General features: G+C 39.5%; 1 protein-coding gene across 9 annotated transcripts in view; it reads right to left on the bottom strand.

The window, feature by feature from the left end:
* Positions 1 to 11,173: 11,173 nt before the first annotated feature.
* Positions 11,174 to 22,764, bottom strand: part of MBNL2 (muscleblind like splicing regulator 2) — a 160,533-nt gene continuing 148,942 nt past the window's right edge. For 7 of the 9 annotated variants that reach the window (XM_045480988.1, XM_045480934.1, XM_045480968.1 and 4 more), the window contains one exon: positions 11,174 to 13,965. In XM_045480988.1, coding sequence (XP_045336944.1) covers positions 13,838 to 13,965 — 128 coding nt within the window. In that variant the 3' untranslated portion in view covers positions 11,174 to 13,837. The remainder of the gene's footprint in view (positions 13,966 to 22,764) is intronic. The other 2 variants (XM_045480952.1, XM_045480985.1) reach the window with 1 other exon arrangement.

Below are 22,764 nucleotides of genomic sequence, written 5' to 3'. Positions count from 1 at the left end.
ATTAATTTTTAAACTGCCTTTGGGTACAGTTCTACAATTTTTATTTATTATGTGGCAGAGACAACCTTGCTTTTCACCCAAAGTGTTTCCCTTTCTTCAAGGACACACATTTTTTCTCCCTGGCCCTCCTTTCAATCAGGTTTGGTGTGGCCATATGACCTTGACTGACCAATGGAATGTGGGCAGCTGTGATGTATACTTAGTTGGGGTCTGAGCCATGAAAACCTCCTCTACAGGGGCTCCTGGGTGGTTCAGTTGGTTGAGCATCTGACTTGGGCTCAGGTCATGATCTTGCGGTTCTTGAGTTCGAGCTTCGCATTGGGTTTGCTGCTGTCAGCGAGAGCCTGCTTCTGATCTTCTGTCCCCCCCTCGCTCACTGCCCCTCCCCCGTTCTCTCTCTCTCTCTCTCTCTCTCTCTCTCTGTATCTCTCTCAAAATTGAATAAACATTTAAAAAAATCTCTATAGCTCCCACTCCTTTTTGTATGTTGTTGGATGTCAATGCCAGGAAGGCTTCGGAAGCCACATATTGAATAGGGTGGCATCTCTATCAGCTGGATCCCTAAGAGACGGGGTGGAGCAGAACACTATTTCTCATCTGCTCCCACCGAATTAGCTTTACATGATGAGAAATGCATTGTTATTTTGTGAAGCTGCTGAGGTATATCTATTACAACAGCAAGATTATCTTAATTAATGCATATTAATTTTAATCCCAACAATTCTATAAGCACACCTATTAATCTACATATCTGTTGATTCTTTGGTGTTTTCTGCAAAAAAAAAAAAAATCACGCCATCTATAAATAAGGAGTTTTGTTTATTTTCTTTCTTAGTTTTTCAGGCTTTATTTTTTTTCTTGTGCTACAGTACTAGCTAAGACCTCCTGTACAATGTTGGACAAAAGCAACGATGGTTTGCAAGTTACCTTGTTCCTGGTAGTAAAGGGCAACTTTGAACATTTTATCATTAATTGTTATTTCAGGTGTAATTTTATGTCCTTTATCAAGGTATTGAAATTCCCCCTTTTATTTTTAAGTTTATTTATTTTGAGGGAGAAGAAGAGAGAGAGAGAGAGAGAGAGCGTGCCCGCACGTGCACATATGAATAACTGGGGGAGGGGCAGAGAGAGAGGGAGAGAGAGAGAAACCCAAGCAGGCTCTTTACTGTGAGTGCAGAGCCCCTTGTGGGGATTGAACTCATGAACAGTAAGATCATGACCTAAGCTGAAATCAAGAGTCAGATACTTAACTGATTGAGCCATCCAGGTGCACCTGGAATCCCCTTTTTATTACTAATTTGTCAAGTGATTTTTCATCACAAATGGATGTTATCTTATTTAATGATACATTTGCATCTTTCGGAAAATCATGGTTTTTTTTCTCCATGAAACTGATAATGTGCTGATAGATCTGTTTTTGGGGGTGACATTCCCCATAATTTGAGCTGTCTTTTACTGTCCTTTCCTGATTTTGTCATTGTTTTGGTATTAACATGAATTGGGGCATGCTTCTATTTTTCTCTCATTACAAAAAAATTTGTTTAACATTGGATCTTCGGTTTCCTGAATATTTAGTAAAAATTACATATAAAGTTGGCTGTGCCTAATGATGTGTGTGCATGGGTGTGTATGAGTAATTGGCTTTTTTTTTTTTTTAACACTGATTCAATTATTTTGATTGACCAGTAGATTATAGAATCTACTTTTATTTTCCATTTCTTTTTGGAGGAATTTTGGTAATTTGTGCTTTCCAGGGATTGTATTGGCATAAACTGTGTGTGTGATCTGTTTACTATCCTGTTAGTCTGCACTGTGATTTCATTTATGCCATTTCACCTTCATTATATTCTTTATTTATGCCTTCTCTCTCTGTTTGCTTGACTAATAATTTCAAAGGTTTGTCTGTTGAATTATTCTTTTCTGGTAGCTGCATATTTGATTTCCTGATTCTCTATATTATAGCTTTTTTTTTTCTATTTTAGGGAAAATTTGTCTTATATTTATTATTCTCTTCTTTATGTGTTTTAGGGACTTTCATTGCTTTTTTTTTCTAACTTCTTAATTTGGATGTTGATTTATAAACTTGGGGCCTTTCTTTCATAACATAACTATTTAAGGGCATATATTTTCCTTTATCATTTTATTTGTACCTTTAAAGTGTGTGTTTATTTCATTATTGTTCTGCTCAGTGTTTTCTAATTTCCATTTATGCTTTCGCTCAGAGGACTATTTTTATATTTCTAAGCAAATAGAATTTCTCATTATTTTATCATTAATTTCTAACAGCTGCATTTTTTTTATCAGAAAAAAATGTGATTGGATGCGCAACACTTGTGATTTATTACTGAGACCTGCATTAATAGCCTGGCACAGAGTGAGTTTCTGTAAATATTTCCTATGTGCAAGAAGATAAGTCATATTACTTAATTTTTGAGTTCTGTGTTTATTAGAACAAGCATATTGATAGTGTTATTTAGATATTTCAGATATTTCCTCATGTACTTGATCTTGCTTGATCAGTTAATTACTAAGCAGATATATTAAATTTCCTACCATGATGAGATCTTTCATAGTTCTATCAATTTTTGCTTATATAGTTTGCATTCATGTTTTTATGTGCATACTGGTATAGAACCGATTTTTCTGGTGAATTGACCCTTTGATCATTAGAAAGTGACCTTTTAAAATCTCTAGTATTGCTTTGGCTTTAAATTTTATTTTATCTGATATCGGTGTAGTTATACCAGTGTTCTTTTGGTTCCTTTTTCCTAACACCCGCTCTTTCATTTTTTGATTTTCCAACTTTCTGTGTGTTTATGTTTTTGATATGCTTATTGTAAACATCATACCTAGATTTAAAAATAATCCAGTCTGGCAATAATAATATATGCTAATAACATATTAATAAGTTATATTTATTGTCATTAATGACATATTTATTTCTATTATCATATTTTGTGACTTCTATGTATTTTCTTTTTATAGTTTCTCTCTTTTTATTTCTCCTTTCTCACCTTCTTATGGATTGCTTAATTTTATTTTTCTCAACTTTTTTTTCCATTTGAAAGTTATACTTGCCATGGTTACTCTTAGTAGTTACCCTAGAATACTGTCTTTCAAACTGTGGGTGGTAAAATCAATTCCCACGGGTATTGATCAGGACTTTCAAAAAATTCTGTAGAAGAAAATAGTAAACAGAGAACAGTAAATAGAATAGTAAATGTATAATAGGGAAAATCTTGTTTTCATGACAATGTTCCTTGTCTTTCTATCTTAGAACAGAACTTACTGCCTCCTAAGTCCATTGATTTTATTTTCAACATTCAAACAATCACTCAAACACAGCCAGATTGCAGTTCCCTGTAGAGCCCTCTTGGAGCCTGAAGCAAAAGGAAGAATGTGTGCAATTTTCAAGATATCCTCTCATATTCTATATATATGCAATATATTTAATATATATATATGTATATTAAAATAGCCTCTCACATCGTGGACCAAGGGAAAAAAGTTAATGAAAGTTCAACAATCGAAAAACATGACTACATATAGAGCCCCATGTGGCCCAATCTGATGTCAGGCCAGTGACTACCTTCACAAACCCTCTTTGGGATTGGGGGGTAGGGGACCGGCGCCCGGATTAGAAAGGGCAGTTTCCCCTGCACAGTGACACTGGGCGGCAAGTCAAACAAATAGCAACAGTCTTTGTTCACGGTTTTGCTATTTTGTTCATCGTGGGCTTTTTCCATTGTTTGGATTTTTAAAGATATTACATTAACAATTTTATTTAAAACATTTTTTTAATGTTTTATTTATTTTTGAGAGAGAGAGAGAGAGAGAGAGAGAGAGAGAGAAAACACACTGCGGGGGAGGGGCAGAGAGAGGAAAGGAAACACAGAATTGGAAGCAGGTTCCAGGTTCTGAGCTGTCAGCACAGAGCCCAACGTGGGGCTCAAACCCATGAACTGAGAGATCATGACCTGAGCTGAACTCAGATACTTCGCATACTGAGCCACTCGGCGCCCCTACATTAACAATATTGTTCATCTTGCTTACTGGTTTCTCTGGTGCCCGAGGCAGGCGAGAGAACATTACTCCAGCCCCAAAGGTAGGCCCTGGGGCTCTGGCTTCTGCCCACTCTCTGGCAGGACAGGTCCAGCCTTGCTTTTGGTCTCCTGGGCCACGTGGAGATGCCAGTTCACTGGAGTTTGGGCACGTGCCACCAGGCAAAGGGTAGATTTGGTGCTAGCTCACAGGAAAGTCGTCCTTTTTTTTTTTTTTTTTTTTTTTCCTTTCAGCATTTCTTACTTTCTTGATAGCTCCATAGTGCAAAGAGATGTTTTTAATATTTTATTCCTCTGTCTTTGTTATTTTCCACTAGGGACTCATTCATTGTATTTATTCTGTTGTGCCCCCAGAAATGCAAGTCTCTGGAAGCTTCATGACTGTGGGATATAAAATAAGAGGAGCTGTCCACTGAGCTCAGCCAGTGTCCGATGACCGGCCACACTGGTTTACCTCATTCCGCTGGGAGGCAACCACGCTCTCCCAGTCAGTTTGCCAGGAGCACCAGGGAGAGGCTGTCTTGCTGGAGAAATGCTACACATAGAGAGAAGCTCCTTTCAATTGGCTGACTTTTTCAAGTTTGATTTGGTTTTCAAAGCTAACTAGTGCTTTTAGGTTCCAGGCGCACCTCTAGGAGTTTTGTGTATATTAACTCACCCGCTTCTCATTGTCCCCTTACGTGCTCGATACTCCTGTTATCAGCTCCTTTTCACGGAATGAGGAGTTCACGCCCTCACTGAGGGTCACACAGACGGAAAGTGGAGAGCCAGGATTTGAACACCGCTTGCTGGGCTACCAACGCCACGCTCTTAACCACAGTGCTATGCTGCCATTTAATGTCACAGGATGAAGTGTGGTTAGTGTTAGTCCCGACCAATGCTCAGCAAAGGGCTACCACACTGACCCAATTTCCTATCTCCCGCCATGGCTCCTGTGAGTAGAATATATGAAAGTTATAGTCCCCATGTTTTTAGCTAGTCAGGCACTAAATATATCAACTGATCTCTGTAAAGATATTTGCCAGAGCAAACCCACCAAATATGTGGTTTTTATTTGAAACGTGTTGATGACTCTTGGAGGAGTTGGGATAATCTCAATATTGATTATGTGTATATGCTTTCTTAATTACTCCTTGCTGTCTCAATGGAGATTTTCATCATCAATAGTGCATATCAATTATTAATTCCCAAGTGTGACCCACTTCAACTTGCAAATGCTATGAATGATATAGAAGAATCACTTCCATTAGCTTTGAAATGGCTTTGATGGGTTGAGCAGGCCACATTCTGGAGTTTTATGTTCTTTACGTTCTATAGCTGAATCTGGCTCTAGGATTGTAGTTGTCAAATGCAAACTTAGTGCGCTTTGTTTTAACCTTATATGAAGATGCTTGGCTTTCATAAGAACCAATTGGATCATTTTTCTGGTTTCTTTTCAAACAAGAATTGACATATAAAAGGAATATAAAAGATTAAGAGTAAAAATTTGGACCAAGTTAAACCTGACTTTCACTGGTGTCTTTTTAATATAAAAGCTGTATTTCCCCTTACAGTATGTGAAATTTTATCGTGTTTTGGAATACATACTAGAAAATACTTCAGTTTTGACTTCTTTCTTATCATTCTCCTTTTTCTTCTATGATTAATTTGGTACTCTCTCAGGCAAGACACTTTTATAAGCAAATAATTTGTCAAAAATAATCAAATTGTGACTTTAGATATATTTCTGGCCTCAGTTTAAAAGGAAATCAAATGCTTGCATAATGGAACTAATCAATGGTAGATTTGTTTCGGTATCAAAGTTTGGGTTCCCTGAGAAGCAGACTCTGAGGTGGAGAGTCCAACCCCATGTGGAGGGGAAGGGAGCAGGATTGAGCAGAGGAAGAAGCTGGGCTGTGAGACAGTCTCAACAAAGGCCTCAGCCCGCCCCATGGGCAGCAGGGGGTGAGCCTTCACTGCTGACTCAGTTGGGCAAAGTTGGGCCTGTGAACTCCATCAATCAACTGGACAAAGGCCATGCTGGGGAAGGGGGCAGATATTGGCCAAGGCAGCTCTCGTTAGTTTGTGAAATTCCAGTTGGTCAATGATTCTGCCATGTCCAGAGGGAGAAGACAAACATTTCCGGCAAAGGAGCGGGAATTCAGAAGGCAGAAAGCTTCCAACACATTTCTGTTGTATGCGGCTCTCTGTGGTGTTTGTTTTGTTAGCCCTGGGAAACTAATCCAGTGTGCTGCATCCTTCCTCTGCTGCTCACAGGTTCATTTTTCCTCTTCTGCCACACGGGAAGCTTCTTGAGGGTAGGGATGGGACTTTGCTTTGTTCACATCCCTTGAACAGCTTAACAGTGCTTACTCAGGGCTCAGTGAGCATTTGTAATTGGAATGGAAGTAATTGTAGGCTTCCACAGAAATAATGCGGTTCATTATTTGTTATTATAAATTCTCTATAATTTGCCTGTCAGCTCTTGACATTAATTGTCATCGACGAAATAGCAGAGGTGCCTCTTAGTTGCCAAGAGTTGTTTGGATAGGGTGAGGAAATAAATATTTACGGGGAAACACAAGAGCCTATTTTAATATTATTTTAAGAACAGTCACTAACATTCACTGAAGAGTCCGCTACATGACAGGCTCTGTTCTGCGGTCAGTGTGTATTCTTTTATTTAATCCTTACAATGTCCTGGTGAGGTAGACCCTATTGTCAGCCCCAGTGTACTGATAAAAAACACTGAAGCTTAGAGGATGTAAGGAAGCAGAGTTAAGAGTCCACCTTGGGCAACATGACTGGAAACTTTGCTCTTAACCTAAGAGTCTTAACTTCGACTCTTAGGAAGCACAGAGCCTGATCTTCCCTTTGTGCAGAACTGAAACATCCTCAACTTTGTGTTTATGGATAACAAGTGTTTAGTTTGTTCTCCATATAAATATGTGTGTGTGTGTGTGTGTGTGTGAGAGAGAGAGAGCGAGAGAGAGAGAGAGAGTTGAATGTATATCTAATCTGTAGTGTGTTTGTTCTTTCTGTATATATCCTATCAGTTGCTCAGACATCTTTAGAGCCTGGGAGGCAGGTCTCCTAAGCTGTCGTGCTGATGTACTTCTCTCCCTGTCTAAAACGACAGGTTTTCTAGTTAAGTGAGTGGGTCTCCAGCTCTGCACTGCCGAGTTGACCAGAAGCCGCAGCTCAGCAGGGGAGAGCCCCTCGCAATTAGAGCACGTCGCTCCTGTCTTGCCCGAGAACTTCTGTGGGGGAACGTTTTGTTTGAAGGAAGGCTTCTCTAGCAAAGGAAGAGTTAGACTTCCCTAATTTAGATCATCTTAGTTTACACATGAGGCCTGGTAAATAAACTTCTTCCTCTGTTTATATAAACCAAAGTCCTGGGAAAACCCTAGTAAAGTTACCAGAGAGAGGAACACCACCAAAACCTAACTCCTCAGACTGTCTGGACTCAGGTTGGATTTTAGGGCTATGTGACCTCTGTGTGACCTTTGTCCAGAAATTCGTTCTTTCCAGGGGCTGCCCCATCATGATTTAATGACGTGTCTTTATTGAGAAAATGAGCAATGGCTTTCATTATTTTTGATTTCAAGAGAACGGTATGGAAGCTTGATGAAAAAAGGGGGTGGAGTGGGGAATAACACTGGAGAGGTGGTAAAATGTAACATTCCTCCCAGGAGCCTCTGTTCCTAACATTGCCTTTTTTATGTTTATTTATTTTTGAGAGAGAGAGAGAGAGAGAGACAGAGCATGAGCAGGGGAGGGGCAGAGAGACAGGGAGACACAGAAGCCCAAGCAGGCTCCAGGCTCCAGGCTCCGAGCTGTCAGCACAGAGCCCAACGTGGGGCTCGAACCCACGGACCGCGAGATCATGACCTGAGCCAAAGTCGGATGCTCAACCGACTGAGCCACCCAGACGCCCCACCTCTGGCCCTAATCAAGAACGAGACTCCATCCCAAATCCACAATAGTACTGTGCAGCCATCGCTTCAAACTATTTCATAAATCATATTCTTGTGACAGGAAAGAAAACTAGTTTATATAACCTAGTAAAGGGTTCTTATTATAGTTTTACCTTAAGCCTGGATGGAGGCTTTAGTCTGATTCTTTTATGAAATTTTGACTGGAAGGGTGCTCCAAATAAACCTCATGTCAACCTGACCGTGGAGTATATAATAGCTCCTTCCTAATGCTAAGGAGTGTGTAAAGCATATGTGAACAAGGCAGAGTTACTGCCTGGTTATACCTTATTTCATGAAAACGGTTAGATGGGTTTTCACCAAATGTGGAGGAGATACCTGAATGGTTTGATTAAAATACAGGCCCAGTAGCACATGTGACATTTACACTGGGGGAGGGGGTGGATAGCGGGGCGCCTCAAAAGGGGGGGGCAGTTACTTTTCAAAATAGCTGAATGAGAGGGAGACACCGAGGCCACACGCCATTGAAATGACCCAAGCCGAAGTTTTCGGCCGAGCTGTAGATCTAGTCAAACTGCGCACAGACGCCAAAAAGCAGTGTTGATCCAGAGTGAAGCTACTCTCACAGCAGAATCTTCTGTACACCTTGAGTAGGAATCTTTGTAAGTAGTCGGAATTTACATACCAGTTATTAGTAGTTCCGTTCAATGACACGGGGTGGGCTTGTTAGAAACCTATATAGACCGCTTAGCTTAGGCACATAAATAGGTCCCTACTGAACGTTCTCAGTTCCACCCATTCTCCATTCCTGCCACCCACCTCCTCCACCAGGAGCATGTAGGGAAGCTTTAATCATGTTCCGTTTTGTATAAATCGTACTTAGTCATAGTGACTCAGTCATTTCTGTGGAGACAGACTGGTCCAACAACAATAATAGCCTAATATGGCAGACACACTAGGATGTTTTGGGGGAAGAAGAAATCATTGTTTTAGCAAGCTAGTATCTTTATTCCCACAAATATTAGAATATTGAACTACATTTTGGTTTGCCTGGCTGCCCCTAACGTGTTGAAAGTGCTGTGAAAGAACTTGAATTAATAACAAAAGAGCCGGGGCACCTGGGTGGCTCAGTCGGTGGAGCGTCCGACTTTGGCTCAGGTCATGAGCTCTTGGCTTGTTCGAGCCCCGCGTCGGGCTCTGTGCTGACAGCTCAGAGCCTGGAGCCCGCTTCGGATTCTGTCTTCTTATCTCTCTGCCCCTCTCCCGCTCACACTCTGTCTCTCCCTCAAGAATAAATAAACATTAAAAAAAAAAAAGACTTAAAAAACATAAGAGAGTATATTTTTGTGTTTGAAGCATTATTTTTCATTTGCCCCCACCCCAAACTGAAATGACGCTTTTTCTATTGGCAGATAAGTATAGAATAACGGATATTTTATATTGAAATATTTTCTATGCGGAGGAGATGAACTAGCCTTGCTCTCTCCCATTTAAGTTTCACTTTTGATTTTGATGCGGTACCATAAAAAGTCAGTCTACTGATGGAAATGACACTTTATAAACCCAGGTGTGAAAATTTTAAGTACAATTTGTCTTAGATCTTTCCTTTAAAATAACAACTTGTTCTCTAAAGTCGATACCTTGAACTTAACTATTAACGGAGAATGTTTTCTTGTAATGCGTGGCTGATATGATAGCAGCTTTTTTCTGCATTACAGTGAAAACGTTGCTCGTCCAGACAGGTAGCCAGTTTTTCCAACATCCACAAAGGTGTGAAAGTATTTTTTACCCATGGAAATCCTGATGGCACAGTTTAAAAATACAGGTGACTTTATTTTGCATCTGCCTGATGTGCTGCTGATTGTTTCTTACTCTTCCCTGTAAGGGCTTTCGTAACCACTCAGAGGGCTGAAGCTTCAAACCTGCTGTGGAGCAAACGTTCTTGTCTTCCCCCCGTTCCTGCCCTGGCACACAGAGGAGGTGATTTCTGCCAAACTCAGCGTGACAAGGACCGTTTCAACCCAACAGCTAATACCCCCCTCCTTGAGAAATACTGTGGGCCCCAAAGGGCTGAGGAAGGAGAAATGGGAGAAGGTACCCACCACCTCTTGGGGGAACTCTCTTTGTTGAACACCTGCCCTCAGGTGTCACGCTAAGTTTCTGTCCTCTCCTTAGCCCACCTGGCCAGGATGTCCATATGGAACAGGACTCACCATTGTGCCTCTGCAGCCACGGGGCTGAGCCTGTTGTCCAGTCAGGCTCTCACCAGAAGCCTGTCTTGTGGATTAATGGGCACTTCCTTGTCTTAATGAAACTGATATTTTGTTCCCATTTGGTGGCTGCGGTTCTCTTCATTATCAGGCAGAATCCTGAAGAAGAGGGCTGAGTGGTGGGATTTATTGTTTATTATTTTTTAATTTTTTTAAATATGAAATTTATTGTCAAATTTGTTTCCACACAACACCCAGTGCTCCTCCCAACAGGTGCCCTCCTCAATGCCCATCACCCACCCTCCCCACTCTCCCACCCCCCATCAGCCCTCAGTTTGTTCTCAGTTTTTAAGAGTCTCTTATGGTTTGGCTCCCTCCCTCTCTCACTTTTTTTCCCCGTTCCCCTCCCCCATGGTCTTCTGTGAAGTTTCTCAGGATCCACGTAAGAGTGAACACATATGGTATCTGTCTTTCTCTGCCTGACTTATTTCACTTAGCATAACACTGTCCAGTTCCATCCACGTTGCTACAAAAGGCCAGATTTCATTCTTTCTCATTGGCAAGTAGTATTCCATTGTGTATATAAACCACAACTTCTTTATCCATTCGTCAGTTCATGGACAGTTAGGCTTTTCCCATAATTTGGCTATTGTTGAAAGTGCTGCTCTAAACATTGGGGTACAGGTGCCTGTACGCATCAGCACTCCTGTATCCCTTGCGTAAAATAAACAATAAATAGCACTGCTGGGAATTTACTGTTTATTTTAGTTTCAAGGAATACTAAAAGAACTTCCAAAGTGATCCCTTTAAATTGCTTTCCTTACGGTTAAAAAACCAAAGTTAAAAGCAAAACCGGTCGGTCTCCCATCTGAAGACCAGAGCTTGCTCTTCTTTGAAGTCCCCCAAATGTTTCCTGTGCGATTGTGAAGACTGTTTTGTTTGGCTCGTTACCAGTCTGTCTCCACACAGAAAGGAGCAAGACTAGAAATGCTTTTAAATGCTTCTTTTATTTCATTGGTTGTACATTGGGTGAGTGAACTGAATATTACAACCAAAACATAGAGTTGATACAAATTAGACTCCTGTTTACACTGTAAGGTAATGAATGAGGGAATTCTTTAAGTGGTACAGAAGGATTTAGTAGAAATGTTACCAGTGGTATGGCTGAAAGAATATTTCGGTGAAGTGCTGTTATATCCTGAAAACCAAGAGTGAAATGTAGTTCCCATACAAGTGGTGAGTTCGTCTCTTAACTACAGTATTTGTTGAGTTGCTATCTTCGTGTCTTGGACATTGGTGATTTTATTTTTGTAATCAAACAAAGCATTTAAGATTTATTCATCATAGTCAGACTTCTGAATATAAACAAACTTTTGGCAAATAATATTTATACAGAAAAATAGTTTTAGATCCTCTCAAATCCCGGAATTATTCTATAAAATTACATTATAAATAAATAAAAAGCAAAATCTGTTGTACATATATTTGTACATCTATGCATTTGCCTTGCCTCCTCCTTATTGTAAATGGCATATTTATGACTCTTTGCATATTATAATCACAATTCTGGAAAATGGATATCATAGTAAAAATACAGTCTTCTATATTCATTTGGGGATACAGGTGATGTTTTTGATGCTGCATTATTAAAGGGCTGAAAATAGCTGTGTGCTAATAATTTTAAAAATCAAAATCATGAAACAAAAGAAAGAAAGACAATGTTACAACAATTAGTCTACAAAAATATTTCAGTGATTCCTGTAATTGACCTTTTAGTAACGCATACTATGTTTTCAATGAGTTTAAGTGAAATAACAAAGAAAAAAAAAGAAATGAAAAATGAAACAACTTTGAATGTTTCAGGCAAGTTGTAGCATAACTACATTGTTATAGTTGAGAAAATTACAAATATCGATAATACATAAAGATGAAACTACCAAAGAAATACAAGTTAGATACGATACTTTCCCACAAATTAAAACAAATGCAACGATACAAGCACTATGTAAGATTACACTTAGAATGTGATTTTCTTTTGATGGGGTTATCAAATCTACAATAGAAAGAGAGTCATTAGACTTTGACCAACGTTAAGTAAAATGGCGGATTTCTTTTTGCTCAAACGAAAATGATATGGTTGGTGCATCCAGTTCTCAGAACAGGCAGTGATGCCAAAATTTAAAATATTTTACATTCAATCTCAAAAGTCAAAATACTTCAATCACTAATATGTTCACAAAGAAAATGGATGTTTTAAACAATTACACATAATATTCATTTATAACAGCTGTTTTGTTTTTTAAACAATAATTTAAAAACTATGTAGGTACTGTATAGGCTATGTGCAACATATAAAATGTGAAATATGAAATATTTGGTACGATAGTGCTTAAAATAAACTTTAAAACAAACTTTCTGAACAAAATTTAATTGTATCGCTATTACCTTGAAGATCAACCAAGTATTTAAAAAAGTAAACAACATTAAAATATGTTTCATCCATATATAGTATATATATGTATGTGTATATATAATATGTATGTACTTGTATTAAAGTTTTTTATACTTTTGAGACATAAAATATGCTTTAAGGTGAAAGAATTAAAAGAACTATTTTTTTTCCATGCTGTAGTCAGTTACAACCCTTTAATCCAACTTTTGAAATGCAAAACAGTAATGGATTTTTTAAAAAGTGAAGCTATCTACTTTTTGTTTACATAGTAATTTAGATTAAAGTCACAGTCAAATTTTCAGTGACTAAACTCAAACTTACTTAAATTAGAATATTATACAGATCTCCTCACCTACAGCTTCGTTGTTTGACTAGGTGTTTAGTTTAGAAGTTATTCTGTAACAGGCAACTGGATGGTGAGTTTGAAAAACTAATCCCTCCGATTAGACTGTTGGCATGGGCCTCTCATTCTGGTCAAGCTGGATGAAGTCTGGCAAAATCTAGGCACTTCTACAAAGTCTCTCTTATAAAACAACTTTAAAAATATACTTGTAAAATAATACCTTCAAGACTTTGTTTGGTGGGGTATGAAGCTCATACCGTGCAAAGTTTCTTTTTTCAATCTAGTTAATGTTATTCTAGAATCACATGATTCAATGCGGCATCTCCAGGCAAACCAAACAACCACACTTTGATGTGTCCCCCGTACTTGTGCTTGAACTTCCATTCAAATTTTAGACCTGCGGGACAGGCGTCCGTTTTACTTCACTTCCCACCTTTGCTGCAGCATTCATGTTGTGAAGAAGCGAAACATACTCTTTGATCCAGCGGGTAAATGAAATGACAGTAATTGGCGTTAGAACCTGCCCTCGGAATAGATTTTTTTTTTTTTTTTTTAACTAATGCTAATCGCTTATTGCTAACTTGGAAGTATTCTCAATCGAAATGAGTACATTGGTTGGACTTTCTGCATCAGCTATAGTTATGGAGATAAGACAATATTCCTAGGACAGAAACTATGTTTAGAAACCCTTGAAAAGTAAACTTTATTCTTTATGTCTTTAAACGTCACAGCTGGTCTCAGGTAGTTAACTATCTTAGGTTGGAATATACTAAGCATACCATATTTAATACTCATATATGATATAGCAGCACTAGCTTCTTACAGTTGTGGTCTGTCCAGAAGAACTAAATCTTTATTTAGCATGCAGTTTGTGGCAATTCTATTGAGGAGGAAACAGGATAGTATGTACAGTAACAATGTTTAGTTATTCTCAATGCGGATTCTTGGCATTCCATTCCGTTTCTGCTGATTATTTCAGAATTATCTGTTAAAGAAAAAGACAAGCATGCTTTAGACATCCTGCTGGGAGGGAACATAACGAGTTTCAGTTTTTTACTCTTTGAAAATAGGAATTTTCTTCAATTTCTCATTTTGATATATTGTGATCTTTTGATGCAATCGTCATCTTCAACGCTCCCCACCCTCCATGCTGAAAATTTTTATACTCAGGCGCTGCTGCTATGTGGCCGCTGTAAACAGCAGTGAGGCAAATGCACAGAATTTTATTTTCTGTAAAACTCTGATAGCGGATATGTGGGCATGCAATGTGTTTAGACCCCGATCTCCTTTTTAGTCTTTGCCTCATATCTCTTTCTTGTATGTTCACATATTCATTCAATTAGTATTTGCTAAGGTGATCAGGGAGTCTAATCAGAGAATTCATTTGTACATGAAAAGTTGTGGGAAAAGTTTAAATATAAACATTTTTAAATGTATAACAAATTAAGTATTATCTATTATTTACGCGCATGTAAAATTCAGAGGTGTTTTCCCATCCAAAGTAATTTTGTTCCCAAGATACAATAACCAGTAGAGAATGTACGAACGTCCCAAATGAAAGAGAAAAAGGGACAATGTTCTAATAAAGCAGTTAAAGCATTCTTAATAAATCCAAAAGCACAGATAAAGCTAAACTATCAGATGCAAATCGTGGTCCCAGGAGTCTGATTTCCAAGCTCATTTCCAACTTCATACCTTTGCAAAAGACAGGGAGTTTGCCTTGGGTGACCCAGTCCTCTAAAGGTCAAGCATTTAAAAAGCCAAGCTTTTAACACGTTCTAACAAAAGTATTTATTGTTTGTGCAATACTTCAACCAAACTTTGTGCAATGAATGAAATATTTATTTATCAAAGTGCTAAGAGTGTTTAGGAAAAAGCCAGTAAAAATTCTCTATGGCCAAGCTAATATTCCTGCACACTGGGATGCAACTCCCAATTAAAGCCTTATTTCTACAACCATAATTTCTTATCCTATTATGTTAGAATTCACACGTGGATATTTTTTCCTTTTAAGTGGGTGCTCCTGCAGTTTACATAAAACAGTTTTAGTATATACGCAAATAGTACAAACTCAGATTAATTCCTCCCATGAAATAAACCATATCCTTTAATTTATTGGAACATACAGATGTGTATGGAATTGATAAAAATAGAGGAAGAACTCATTTATATTAAATATTTATACTAAATATAAACTCAAAACTTCTCAGATACGTTCATTCTTTGTTTTTTTTTTTTTTTTAAGTTCCTAGGAATTTAAAATTAACTGGGAAAAATAGCATTCCTTGTCTTGTATACTTATATACTGATGTCCTGGCACACTGATACACAAATAAAAATGAGATGTAATGATTTTATGTGTAAATATTATCACAGTATCCTTGAAGAGCCCGTTGCAAGTTGCTAATACCAAATTCAGCTGGTCGTATTGTAACTTCACTTTTGGATTTAGAGACTTGACTATTAAATAGAAATTATTCTACTTAATCCCTCAGCTTCAGGGCTGTCTATAAGGCTTCCAAATAAGAATGTGCCCCAGGACATCAAATCATGTCCTTTTTCTCTTTATTCTTTTACTTCAGCAAGTCTCCCTAAAATATTTATGGGACAAAATTTTGCAATTTCTTAAACTGATACATAAACAATACGTATTTTAGAATATATTTACATTCTTGCTTACTAAGTGACACTATATTGCCACATAGAGTGATATTCTGAACTGCCTGGAAAGGAAGGTATCCTACAGAAAGCCTAGCAAAGGGGAAATTTGTATGACAGAAATTAGTCGCAGCAACGCTTTGGACTTACATTTGACAAAGAGACATGTACAACCACTCGGGTTTAAAGGAATTGTAAATTAACCTTGAAGTTAACTGAGAGCGTTAACTGGACTCACCCAGCTTGCCTGGACCCTCCGCCTCAGTTTACACAGGATTCGTTATATGGATAAAGACATAAACAAGAATGGCCAATGCTACTATCTGTCAGCTGTTACTGCCACCTGGCCTCTACACCGGGAAACTCTGGCCATGTCTTTGGCTAACTTGTGGACTATGCTATGTGGTATAAAAAAAATGAATAACTCTCCTGGCAGCCATGAGCTTCAAGAAGTCCAAGAGCTTTGATTTTAGAAGAAAGCTTTGAGTGTTTCATTTTTTTGGATGGTAGCATTTTTCTTGAAAATGTAATTTGATTATTACTTTTTCTCCCCCCTGAGAAATACAGCTTGCTGGTACAATCTGAATTAAGTGTACTCTGGGGTGAAATACAGTCTGGAGATGCAGACAGGAGTCCAGATGAGGAACAGTTACCAACTGAGTGCCTCTGATACAGCTACCGCCCATTTGACTGCTGCTTCTGATGGTATAGGATGTGGGACACGACAGGCCATGGGGCCCACGGAGGGGACAGAACAAGTTCCAGCTGGAGGGAGACCCCTGGAGGGAAGAGAAGAGCCAAGTGTGTGTGTGTGGGGGGGGGGGAGGGAGTATAGAGGGTAAGGTGTAGGGAGGCCATTTGGAAGTAAAGAGGGCTCTTCTGTCTAGTTTGAAATCTGGTTTTTCTTTAGTCAGATTATATTTTTAATTCACAGTAAAGAAACATAATTTTAAAATAAAGATAAATAGGTACATTTTGTATGCTTCCCTGCTGCCTCTTCTCAGAGATTTTCTTTCTTACTAATTCTATATGGACATATAAAATTTGTTCTACACATAAAGACTTCTTCAATCTCCATTGTAATTTTAATGGCCAGCAGGATCAAAACCTTCCGTGGGTGTCTGAATATTTCAATTTAGGTACAAAATGTGCATTCTTAAAAGAACAGATTTATACGTGGCCCTGAAACATGGGCTATGAATCGGATTTTGACAAGTCCTAATCCTCAGCCTGTCCATTTTAAAGAACAGTTAATTAAATCACAGTCCACCAAAGTGACCTCGATAGACTGGCTGTCAGTGGCACCCTTCTTGTCCTGCACTTGCCCAAACTGAGACTGATCTCCAGAGTTCCTTCCTCAACCTCCTGTGTTTTCTTGGAAGGGGCAATCGAAAATTCCCCTGGGTCTGCCAGAATATATATATATATATATATATATATATATATATACACATACGTCAGAGAGCTGGCTACCACACTGGATTCCCCAGAAATCTCCTCTCTGAAACATCATTGTTGTTTTGGTGTAATTTGAATAGATGCCTCCTTGATTTTCTGGGAGGCTCTGAGCGATTTTTACCAGAGCCCTAAGAGCTAGGTCAGTATTGCCAGTCGTATTTTGCAGACACACAGGGAAAGCAGCACAAATGGTTTTAACCGGCTTGCACGACGTACAAAGTGCTTGTGCAAACCAGCATGAGTTAGAGTTGTTAGCTCATTCTGTCTGCTGGCACGGGAGTCCCCTCCAGGGTATAGTGACAGTCTGCGATGACCGGGGAAAACAGTGATTCCAAAGGACGTGTCTATACCTCTCATGGGGCCGGTGGAGATCAGTGCTCAGAAGAAGCCCTGTGGGAGCCTGGGAACCAGGGAAAGGTGGGGCTGTGGGCTAGAGTCTAGAGCAAACAGCATGGAGCCCTGTGTGGGAGGCAGCAGTGACTGTCCGCAGGAGCCATGTGGGGAGAAATTGCTGAGGGACCCTGGGGCTGCTTGGTCCTTGCCCGGGGGTGGGGGGTGGGGCAACCACATCCTACCCAGGGCTCCTCCCGGTGGCTGCTGCACATGTGTCTGCTTACAGCAGTGGAAGCCCCTCCTCCCAGTCACAGTTCCACTGCTTCAGCCTCAGGGGACCCCAGTATGGTATGTGATGGGAAAGAAATCAAATACACTGAACAGGATGTACTTCTGTTCATCTCTCTGATAGACCAGTCTCTCAAATTTAAGTCTTTTCTCATAGAAGGAGAACCATGATGAAGAAGGGTCTAAAATAAGATTTTAGCCAATCTTGTATGGTAAAACAATATTTTGAACTTTTGAAAGTATTATTTTTAATTCCTTTTTCCACTAAAGGAGAACACACAAAAATGAGACTAGCTGATGTCCACAATATTGGAAAATTTAAAACATCTTAAAACTATTTTTAAAATAAAGACCCACTCGATCTCAAATTATGAGCTCAGGGATAACTCTTTGGTGGACCCTCTAGTTGTAACAAGAGTATCGGTGATGCAAAAAATATTACTTGGCTGCAGTGGAGTCTACTTTTTAATTAGCATTTCCTTCAGGTGGTTAGATTTGAGAATCTGATGATTCTGCTTAATCCATATCCTTAAATTATTTCCATATGAACCCAGTATACAATTAGTCTAATACATATTTGCTGAAGACAAAGCATGAATGGCCCCAAAGAATATCAAATGGGTTGTTTTCCCCTCAAATGTGTTATGAGCAGCCATTTAATAATCTCTGCATCCTCCGGGAAGTGCGTATACCATTTGCTTCATAGTGCAACAGCAGTCAAATTTATTAAAAAGAAGACAGAGTCCCTGCATATTAAGCTGACTGACTGCAGGGCCCAGGCAGGAAATGCACATGAGTGAGTGGGTCAGGTAGGGAGTGTGGCAGATGGGAGGGCCCATGCCTGGAAGGAATGGCGGAGCAGCTAGTCAGCTCCAGCCAATGGCTACCTGCAGAAACCTGGGCTCCACATTGCTTGGCCTTTCTGTTTTCCAAAAGAGGATGGGAATTCAGCAACTACTTGACATTATAGAAAACAACTCTGTGGGTCAAATATATCTTTGGGCTGAATGCTGGTTTGTGCCTTACTTACTGGGAGGAGAGATCCATTAAGCCTGGATTGCTAGCTTCCTGAGCCAGGTAACAGTCAATGCTGTAGGCAACACTGGGGAGTTAATCCTGCAATTTGCAGACATTTGACTTGCACCCAAAGGAATAGGGTACTTGACCAACAGGCACCCTCTAAGAAAAAAATACTGTCCCTCCCTTTACTGATTCACCAGATAGGAAATATCCACATTGCCTTCTCTCTTCCAAGATGATGTTAGATTTTGGCTGAGCCAACCATATGCTCTTACCCTTGGCGGACACTTGAAAAACAGCTGGCCAGAGTAAGAAATGCACTTGGTTGAAAGCAAAATAGTCCATGCAGAGGCTGAAACACTGAACTTGAGTGCATCGGCATCATCCACTCAACCGCTGAACTAACTAGCCCTGGTTAGCTAGTTAGCCAAAGAAGAGAGATCAGCATAGGATTTCTCCAGGCTTCAGAGGCACCAACTACTAACACTTTCTGAGTTTCCTGCCTCGTGGTGGATAGCCAGGAACTGAACATATGAATACCCTAGGTTACGGTGAGCTTCCGGATGACTTCCAGAAATATTCATACTTGTTATATAAATGTGTTCATGACAAAGATTCACGGGATGCCAGATGAATTATCTTTCAAAATGTTAGCTCAATATTAAAGTCAGTAAAAACTCTTACTGCTTGGCTTAATTGATACGAAAAACATTTCAATGAAAAGACCAACTGTTCCTACGGATCCAAACCACAAAATAATTAGAAGAGAAGAACAATGTTTTACTTAAATCTTCCTGTGAATAGCCATCCAACAGTGTCTTTGGAGTGTTGAGTTTGATGATGTAGATAAAATATGCCTCATACTATGTTTGTATGGTTTTGCTGAAATCTGAAGGAATCTCAGTGGATCTGAATACTACTAGCATGGGATCTCTAATGCACATTTCTGAGCAAGGCTGTTGCATTAGCTGGGTCCACAGCAAAGTTTTTAAGAATGAGGCCATGTTTCATTCATCTTTATATCTCTAGTGTCTAGGGAGGCACGTATTAACTGTTGGGTGCACGGAGCGCTTAAAAAGTGTTTACTGAGGACACGATCCCACAAAGCTGCCATCAGTAGCATACCAACAGATCACTCACAAGTGCGATATAGTAATGGGGGCAGGAAAAGAACCCTTTGTGCAATATATATCTCTGCAGTCTTTCAGGGAAATTCAGGATTAGGGAATATTCGAGAAAAACAAACCATTCCCCTACTCCCTGTTATATATCGGTAAGGGAAAAATATTCCAGGCTGGGGAAGAATCACTCACAAAGACGGAAACAAGGCGGATAAAAAAAAGAGCCACTTGAAGAAAACTTCTAGACTTGGTTGATTCCTTAGACAATCTGTTTCATGGTTACAAGGCCCTGTTTCCTTGGAAGGTAATTTTTAAAAGGATGTTTCGCTATCTTTTTAAACAGAACTTATTATTAATTAAAAAATTGAAAACCGAATGGCATTTCCTGCAACTATGGCCAAGCTAGGGAAGCTTGCTTGTTGCTCACCAGGCTAATATTTTTTTTCTTTATTTACAGGGTTTTTTTTTTTCTTTCTATTCTGTCATGCATGTTCCTCTTCACTACTATCTACTGGCATCCCTCCCTCCTTCAGTCTGTCTACTGTTTAATATTCTCTCCGTCTTTTCTCTAGTACTTCTCATGTCAGTCACGACTGTCTGAAATTCCCTAATTTTGTCTGAGAGGCCAAACTTGTGAAGTATTTTGGTTGAGGTGAAATGTACAAAGGCAGAGGCCCATGGGTCCATTTTTGGCTGCAAACTCATTCTGTACTTAATCACAGAATGGATTACTAAAGTCAAAAGCAAATGTCTTTGGTCTCAGTGACCATAACCTTATCAGAGCAGTTCTAATGATACGGGTTAATAAATGAACATTTGTAAGCACTCTGGCCTATTTCAAGACTATTTGTAAACTTGAACCACACAGACAATTCAAAGATAATTAGTGGTATATGAAAACACACTTTGGAAAATAGTCCCAGTCATCATTTGGGGGAATACTGTTCTGAGAGAAGGCAACATCTTGTGCCACATTTGACTTGATTTCAAAATGGGCTTGCATGTATGTAGGAAGGCTAGGCACACGTGCGGGTTGTGGAAGAAAGTTCTCAAATATGGCAATGAGTTTCACACTCAAAAAGAGCAACCCAAGGCAGCCAGAATGCCCACAGTATTTAGCAGACCGTAAAGAGTAGTTTAGTCAGATGATTGTTTTGTCCTCTGTTCTTCACAGAAAGTTTACATTCAAAGTTCTAATTCCTTTGTTTTCAATGACATATCATTTTGCTGAGGACTCATTTCTAAAATTTTCTATCCTATAATATTTGAACAGAAAGATTCTTCAGATATACTTTCTAATACATAAAAATTGATCATTTAAAAATATTAATAATTGAGGTTTTGCATGAAAGTCAATAACCCTGGTCTCACTGAAGATTACTGACCAGGGTCCACACTGACAATTTGTATTATCTGGATTTATCTGGATAAAATACATACATGGAAGTTCTTGATTTGAGTAAGACTGCACTTCTCACATGATTCCACGTCACATGTGGAAAAATCTAGATTCTTGTAAGTATGGGGTGAAGCTCTGCTCATGATCCCCTTATCTATCCCACACCTAGCCTCAACCAATCCAAGTCCCTTGAGGGGATTCTGAGGATCATTTCTGTTGGTTTTACAGTGAGACAGGAATCTAGCCCTCGTGTCGCCTAAAAATCCATAGATCATCCAAGGATGACTCATTCTCCTGTAGGAAGTAAATGAGAAAGAAGGAAAAGGCATATGAGAGACTTTCGTTCCTCATGCTTCCCTGTAATGCTACAGAAGTGTTCAGGGGTGTCGGGTGCTCGTTCTGGAAGAGAGGAGCCGTAACACCATGTTTGCTCTGCAAATGCCAGAGGAAGTCAAGACAAAACGAAAACGAAACCAGACCCTAGACTGGAGGGGCCACACGACAGCCAGGAAAAAAAAGAAGTGGGTGGATCAGGCCGTGGCAACCAAGGAAAATGGGAAGGAGGGTGGATGCATGCATCTGGTGGTCGGGTAGGGACAAGTCCCAGGTTTTCTCTTCCTATTCATGCCTGACACTTCTGTCTTCCACACCGTGCATTGCATCCCTACCCCACCGACCTTCCCCAGCAAACATCCTAGCCAAGGAATTCACCGTGGGTGATGGTTCCTCTACTCCCAGCAGATAGAGAAAGTGAAGGACTTTTCTATCACACAGCTGTCTGGGGCTTTGAGTTAGGCATATGCTTTCGGCATCTCTCTTGAGTCTCAAAGATACAGAAACGTCCATGCACATGGTATTTGGCCTGTCCCATGCTGTTAGTACAGTATTATCCTTGAGCAATGTCATGAGCTAAGTAAACTATGATAGGTCAACCTGGAGACCTTACCATCAAGTTCCTCACTGTCTCTATGGGAAAATTATTTGAGTCTCAAACCAAGTGACAAAGGGAATTTTGAACAAACACTTTTAAAATTAAGGACTTTCTATATACGAAAGAAGGCTAAATTCCTCTACTATGTCAGACACAGTATACAAGACTTGTACCACACTATTTGAGAAAATATTCTGGGGTGCCTGGGTGGCTCAGTTGGTTAAGCTTCCAACTCTTGATTTCGGCTCAGCTCATGATCTCACAGTTCGTGGGTTTGAGCCCCACGTCAGGCTCTGCCCTGACAGTGCAGAGCCTGCTTGGGATTCTCTCTCTCTCTCTCTCTCTCTCTCTCCCTCTCTCTCTCTCTGCCCCTCCCCCACTTGCACATGTGCATGCTCTCTCTCTCTCAAAATAAACGAACTTAAAAAATATTCTAAAACATTATAGGGAAAAATTAGAAAATATTTTTCTGAATATGATATTTCATATTTAGAATATTTTCAGTGAGATGTATAGCAAGTGAGGCTACCAGGGATGAAATAGGCTGCCCACTTCGGAGGCTATTTCACGGAAGGT

The sequence above is a fragment of the Leopardus geoffroyi genome, chromosome A1, assembly GCF_018350155.1.
Source record: "Leopardus geoffroyi isolate Oge1 chromosome A1, O.geoffroyi_Oge1_pat1.0, whole genome shotgun sequence".
In the NCBI taxonomy this organism is placed as follows: domain Eukaryota; kingdom Metazoa; phylum Chordata; class Mammalia; order Carnivora; family Felidae; genus Leopardus; species Leopardus geoffroyi.
This window is presented reverse-complemented; position numbering and strand designations above follow the sequence as displayed.